Genomic DNA, 6,972 nt, shown 5'->3' on the forward strand with positions numbered 1-6,972 from the left:
CTGCCCGCAGGCTCACATATCTATTAAGACCTCGTTGGTCCGGCACTACTTCGCAGTTATGGGGGAAAGGCTTGAACCTTGAGTATGCTAGTGCAAGAGAGCATGCTAGTGCAAGAGGATACTAGTGCAAGAGAGCATGCTAGTGCAAGAGAGCATGCTAGTGCAAGAGAGCATGCTAGTGCAAGAGAGCATGTTAGTGCAAGAGAGCATGTTAGTGCAAGAGAGGATACTAGTGCAAGAGAGCATGCTAGTGCAAGAGGATACTAGTGCAAGAGAGCATGCTAGTGCAAGAGAGCATGCTAGTGCAAGAGAGCATGTTAGTGCAAGAGAGGATACTAGTGCAAGAGAGCATGTTAGTGCAAGAGAGGATACTAGTGTAAGAGAGCATGTTAGTGCAAGAGAGGATACTAGTGCAAGAGAGCATGCTAGTGCAAGAGGATACTAGTGCAAGAGAGCATGCTAGTGCAAGAGGATACTAGTGCAAGAGAGCATGCTAGTGCAAGAGAGCATGCTAGTGCAAGAGAGCATGTTAGTGCAAGAGAGGATACTAGTGCAAGAGAGCATGCTAGTGCAAGAGGATACTAGTGCAACAGAGCATGCTAGTGCAAGAGAGCATGCTAGTGCAAGAGAGCATGCTAGTGCAAGAGAGCATGTTAGTGCAAGAGAGCATGTTAGTGCAAGAGAGGATACTAGTGCAAGAGAGCATGCTAGTGCAAGAGGATACTAGTGCAAGAGAGCATGCTAGTGCAAGAGAGCATGCTAGTGCAAGAGAGCATGTTAGTGCAAGAGAGGATACTAGTGCAAGAGAGCATGTTAGTGCAAGAGAGGATACTAGTGCAAGAGAGCATGTTAGTGCAAGAGAGGATACTAGTGCAAGAGAGCATGCTAGTGCAAGAGGATACTAGTGCAACAGAGCATGCTAGTGCAAGAGGATACTAGTGCAAGAGAGCATGCTAGTGCAAGAGAGCATGCTAGTGCAAGAGAGCATGTTAGTGCAAGAGAGGATACTAGTGCAAGAGAGCATGTTAGTGCAAGAGAGGATACTAGTGCAAGAGAGCATGTTAGTGCAAGAGAGGATACTAGTGCAAGAGAGCATGCTAGTGCAAGAGAGGATACTAGTGCAAGAGAGCATGTTAGTGCAAGAGAGGATACTAGTGCAACAGAGCATGTTAGTGCAAGAGAGGATACTAGTGCAACAGAGCATGTTAGTGCAAGAGAGGATACTAGTGCAACAGAGCATGTTAGTGCAAGAGAGGATACTAGTGCAACAGAGCATGTTAGTGCAACAGAGCATGTTAGTGCAAGAGAGGATACTAGAGCAACAGAGCATGCTAGTATGATGATGCATGGTAGTGCAACAGAGCATGCTAGTATGATGATGCATGGTAGTGCAACGGAACAACTTCTTACTTGTCCAATGACTGGTCACATGATAAAAATTTCGGTAACTAAGGAGAGTGGTGCCCAAGCAAGAGCGGCTCGTAACTCTGTGATGAAGGACGGAGGATAACGGTGGAGAGAAGGGGATAGGGAGGGAGAGCAGGAAGGATAAGAGGGAAGAGTAGGAGAGGAAGAAGAAGAGGAACAATAAAGTTACTGCTGGAAGTGCCGGATCAGGCGGTTTGTAATAGATATGGGGACCTGCGCGGTGCTTCAAGTAACAGTCTTACCGATCACGCCGCTGTCGTAAAAGAAAAGATATTCCGTGACCACTTGTGGAGCAGGAAAGGCCGCCTCTCAGCACCCTACATTAGAGGAAGCACTCTGGCCCCTGATGACGGCCCGGCCACACGGAACCCCTGGCTCATCTGACCACCCGTTAACCCTAAGTAAAGCCAAATGTTTTATGTTCCGGACCGCAAGGTAGCGGAACTGTGGTGTGAGGTGCTGCACCACACAAGCGAGGCCGTCACAACACTGGACACTCCCGCAGCACCACCCGGGGCGGGTGAACCACCTCACCAGACAAGTCTAGTACAACACAATACAAGCCCATAGTCGCAACACTACGGGGCCCGTAGCCTGGTGGATAGCGCGCAGGACTCGTAATTCTGTGGCGCGGGTTCGATTCTGCACGAGGCAGAAATAAATGGGCAAAGTTTCTTTCACCCTGAATGCCCCTGTTACCTAGCAGTAAATAGGTACCTGGGAGGTAGTCAGCTGCCACGGGCCGCTTCCTGGGGGGTGGGGAGGAGTTAGTAAACAGTTGATTGACAGTTGAGAGGCGGGCCGAAAGAGCAAAGCTCAACCCCCGCAAACACAACTAGGTGAATACAACAGCGAGTGTCCGCTTTAGTATAATAATAATATATGTTATTAATACTGTTAATAACTCTCAAATCATAACTGTTATTATTTGAGAGGCTCGGCACCAGAGGGCAGGGGCACCGTGGACAGGCTCGTCGTGCTCTCAGCACGAGCTTCCCATAAGGAAAATCTACAAATATAAGACACGGTGAAGTGGTCTTAATGGTCACGTCAGAAATAATTAGTTCCTAATTCTCTACAAAGTTGCGTGCAACTTCCTCGACGAGTCGTAAAGCCTCGTTTATCTCTTTAAAGTAATCCGGACAATTAAATCAACTCCACTCCTCGCAGCCTCCATGCCATCTTGTCCATCCTACTCCACTTCTTGCAGCCTCCATGCCATCTTCACCATCTTACTCCACTTCTTGCAGCCTCCATGCCATCTTGACCATCCTACTCCACTTCTTGCAGCCTCCATGCCATCTTGACCATCCTACTCCACTTCTTGCAGCCTCCATGCCATCTTCACCATCTTACTCCACTTCTTGCAGCCTCCATGCCATCTTCACTATCTTACTCCACTTCTTGCAGCCTCCATGCCATCTTCACCATCTTACTCCACTTCTTGCAGCCTCCATGCCATCTTCACCATCTTACTCCACTTCTTGCAGCCTCCATGCCATCTTCACCATCTTACTCCACTTCTTGCACCCTCCATGCCATCTTCACCATCTTACTCCACTTCTTGCAGCCTCCATGCCATCTTCACCATCTTACTCCACTTCTTGCAGCCTCCATGCCATCTTCAACATCTTACTCCACTTCTTGCAACCTCCATGCCATCTTCAACATCTTACTCCACTTCTTGCAACCTCCATGCCATCTTCAACATCTTACTCCACTTCTTGCACCCTCCATGTCATCTTCACCATCTTACTCCACTTCTTGCAACCTCCATGCCATCTTCAACATCTTACTCCACTTCTTGCACCCTCCATGTCATCTTCAACATCTTACTCCACTTCTTGCAGCCTCCATGCCATCTTCACCATCTTACTCCACTTCTTGCAGCCTCCATGCCATCTTCAACATCTTACTCCACTTCTTGCAGCCTCCATGCCATCTTCACCATCTTACTCCACTTCTTGCACCCTCCATGTCATCTTCAACATCTTACTCCACTTCTTGCAGCCTCCATGCCATCTTCACCATCTTACTCCACTTCTTGCAGCCTCCATGCCATCTTCACCATCTTACTCTACTTCTTGCAGCCTCTATGCCATCTTCAACATCTTACTCCACTTCTTGCAGCCTCCATGCCATCTTCACCATCTTACTCCACTTCTTGCAGCCTCTATGCCATCTTCAACATCTTACTCCACTTCTTGCAGCCTCCATGTCATCTTCAACATCTTACTCCACTTCTTGCAGCCTCCATGCCATCACCAACATCCTACTTCAGTCACCACAGCCTCCACACCTTCAATACGTTGACTCTTAGCTTAATATATATAAACAGTAGCACACACACAACTAAGTTCTGAGGACAGAGTAGAGCCTCACGTAACCAGAAGAACCTTGAGAGGACATGATCACGATGTACAATATATTTAAAAGACACAGAAAAAGAGACAACTTGTATAGAATGAGAGGAAACAGGACAAGAGACATAAACGAAGAGGAATATAAGAATGATAATCAGGGAAGAGGACAACTCTGGAGTACCACACCTTAGGAGACCCGTCTTTAAACATGCTGGGATATAAGACAATTTCTAATTCTAAATCTAGATTATTCAGCATATAATTATAATGAATAAGTAACATGATGTTATTATGACTTCATCATAGGTAAATAATGTATAAGTAACATGATGTTATTATGACTTCATCATAGGTAAATAATGTATGTAAATTTTCTGTAAACTCAGTTACAGATGTACAAACATGTTTGAATAAAGTTTTTGAATTTGAATTTGCAGCAAGAAACTAACTTACGAATTTAAACTCACCATGAACAACAATGTTCATTATAAAATACATTATCATCATCATCATAGTCCAACTGAGACGAGTATATCCGTGAACATTCTCAACATTAATACGAAACTACAAGCGCCGATATCCTCAATACCAATTATCAACCAGCGCCAACTGGCGGCCGTGGCCCCAAGTAACGCACTAACCCACGGATTAAACAAGCAATTTCTCATTAATTAACTCCGCTGGTAAGGCTGCAGACAAGGCTAATAGTGCCAGCAGCCACGCCATTCGTCACAAGTGCAGTCGTTTATATTCCCCGCTCTTGGCACTCACAAAGGGAATATGCATTTTCAACAGCAGGAATACAATATTCCTTTAGCTGTCAGTGGTAAAATGTTTCCTCAGCTGTCAGTGGTAAATTGTTTCCTCAGCTGTCAGTGGTAAATTGTTTCCTCAGCTGTCAGTGGTAAATTGTTTCCTCAGCTGTCAGTGGTAAATTGTTTCCTCAGCTGTCAGTGGTAAATTGTTTCCTCAGCTGTCAGTGGTAAATTGTTTCCTCAGCTGTCAGTGGTAAATTGTTTCCTCAGTTGTTAGGGGTAAAATATTCCTTCAGCTGTCAGTGGTAAAATATTCCTTCAGCTGTCAGTGGTAAAATATTCCTTCAGCTGTCAATGTTAAAATATTCTTTCAGCTGTCAGTAATAAAATATTCCTTCAGCTGTCAGTGGTTAAATATTCCCTCAGCTGTCAGTGGTAAAATATTCCCTCAGTTGTCAGCAGTAAAATATTCCTTCAGCTGTCAGTGGTAAAATATTTCCCCAGCTGACAGCGGTAAGACAGCTTGCCAGAGGTAGGCTGCAAAAGGGAAATTTACCCCAGGAAAGAAAAAATATATATTAAGAAAATTGTTGTTCCCTCATGACGTTCAGAGTTAGTAACAAAAAGATTATGGTAAGACGCCTTTAACCAAATAATATTTGCAGTAATTTGGCTGTTGTGGCAAAAAAATGGTTTTGCCCTCACTGAAGACGAAAGCAAATACCCGGTAATTAAAAAAAAAATCACAAAATCATAGAAAAAAATGGATGTAGATTATTGGAAAATTATTAAATAAAAAAATCTGGTAGCTATACATGAGAGCATAAATATGTGTCTCGTCCACCTCGTCTACTATTTACACAAGTTCATTCTGGGAGATTTAACAGCCACAAGAAATAATGATAAAATCCATTAATATCATCGGATATTGTGCAGGAAGAGATTCCGGGGTCCTGGAGCGGTGTAGGTGACGCTGCAGGAGGCGGCGACATGTTCACTCCACCGAGGTTGTGTGGGCACTAAAGGCTCAAATATGCTGTCCCCGGAGACCTCTGGCTGTCGGCGACACATTCTCACAGCTGCTATATTGCTCACCAGTTCCCCACATATTAAACAGCCAGCGATGTCTGCCGCACGCAGCCGTGGAATATATAAAACAGCCAGGAACGGTATTGGCAGAGGAAGAGTAAAAACACTACCATTACCTAGTGATGGAAACTGCATGCCACAGCAACTCAAACCGGCAGCCTCACTGACTCCTGAAACCCACCTTCTGGATGAAAGGATAGGAGACAAACTAAGAGTGTTCCATCTTATAGGGCCTTAAGACCCTGTATCGTCCTTGGCATCCTGAGCCAAGATATATGCTCCGAAGGTTCCGGGTGATGGGTGGTGGAAGACTGGGTGATGGGTGTGAAGGCTCAAGTGATGGGGTGGTGGCGCAAGACCTTACCTAACAGTAACTATGGCGGTGTGAGGTTCATGCGCCACTTAAATGACTTGTATCCGATGCATTTCTCTTTACTTTTTAACTATACTGACATTCAGTGCATTTAACTAGCTGACTACCCATACCTTGGGGTTACTTTGAGGTGATTTCGGGGCTTAGCGTCCCAGCGGCCCGGTCGTCGACCAGGCCTCCTCGTTGCTGGACTAGGAAATGTAGATGTTTATCTCTCAGAATGTTTGGTAATGTTTATTGTTTGTGATGTGTTTATATGTATGTATTAACACGATGTACTGAACGAGTTGAGAATAGCTTGAGCTACCTCATCCCTTTGTGTGTATTTTACCTCAATAAACTTATTTCAATTTCAATTTCGTTGCTGGACTGGTCAATCAGGCTGTTGGACGCGGCTGCTTGCAGTCTGACGTATGAGTCACAACCTAGTTGATCAGGTATCCTCTGGAGGTGCTTATCGAGTTCTCTCTTGAACACTGTGAGGGGTCGGCCAGTTGTGGCCGACAACTGACAACCGACATACAGGGAATATTTCCTTAAGTTTCTCACTGTCATTACTGTTTACAAGTTCCACCTATGTCCTGTCCACACTTCATCCTCTACAGCCACTGCACTGCAGGGGAGGAGGAGAAGGGATATGAGCACGACACAAGATACTTAAAGGAAAAGAGAGAAAATGGAAAGAAAGTATTTGGCATGTAATGGACACCAGAATGAGAGGGGCACAGGTGGAAGTTGGAAACAGAACAGTCAGAACAAATTAAGGAAATACTCATTTGCAGTGAATAGCAAACAAGTGAAACTTGTTTGAACCGGGAAGTATACATGCACCAGGCACGATAGCTATGAGGTGGGGCTCTGGAGCTGGATCTCGATATCCTTAGACACATCTAGGCAAGCAATCATGGACCGTCAGCTGTGATTCTGAAAGTGTGCGAGCAACGAGGAAGCAAGCTCCCATGCG

The 6,972-nt window shown here is 45.2% G+C and overlaps 2 protein-coding genes across 3 annotated transcripts in view; one reads left to right on the top strand and one right to left on the bottom strand.

The window, feature by feature from the left end:
* CASK (peripheral plasma membrane protein CASK) overlaps positions 1–6,972 on the bottom strand; it is a 942,297-nt gene that overhangs the window by 829,585 nt on the left and 105,740 nt on the right. The window lies entirely within an intron of this gene.
* Positions 917–1,510, top strand: LOC123746959 (streptococcal hemagglutinin-like). Its single transcript, XM_045728858.1, has one exon. The coding sequence runs from the start codon at positions 917–919 to the stop codon at positions 1,508–1,510; it is 594 nt and encodes a 197-aa protein (XP_045584814.1).

The sequence above is a fragment of the Procambarus clarkii genome, chromosome 87, assembly GCF_040958095.1.
Source record: "Procambarus clarkii isolate CNS0578487 chromosome 87, FALCON_Pclarkii_2.0, whole genome shotgun sequence".
Lineage (NCBI taxonomy): Eukaryota > Metazoa > Arthropoda > Malacostraca > Decapoda > Cambaridae > Procambarus > Procambarus clarkii.

What these genes read in the sequence shown, in the direction of transcription:
- LOC123746959 (XM_045728858.1), top strand. Translation starts at nt 917, where the DNA reads ATGCTAGTGCAAGAGGATACTAGTGCAAGAGAGCATGCTAGTGCAAGA.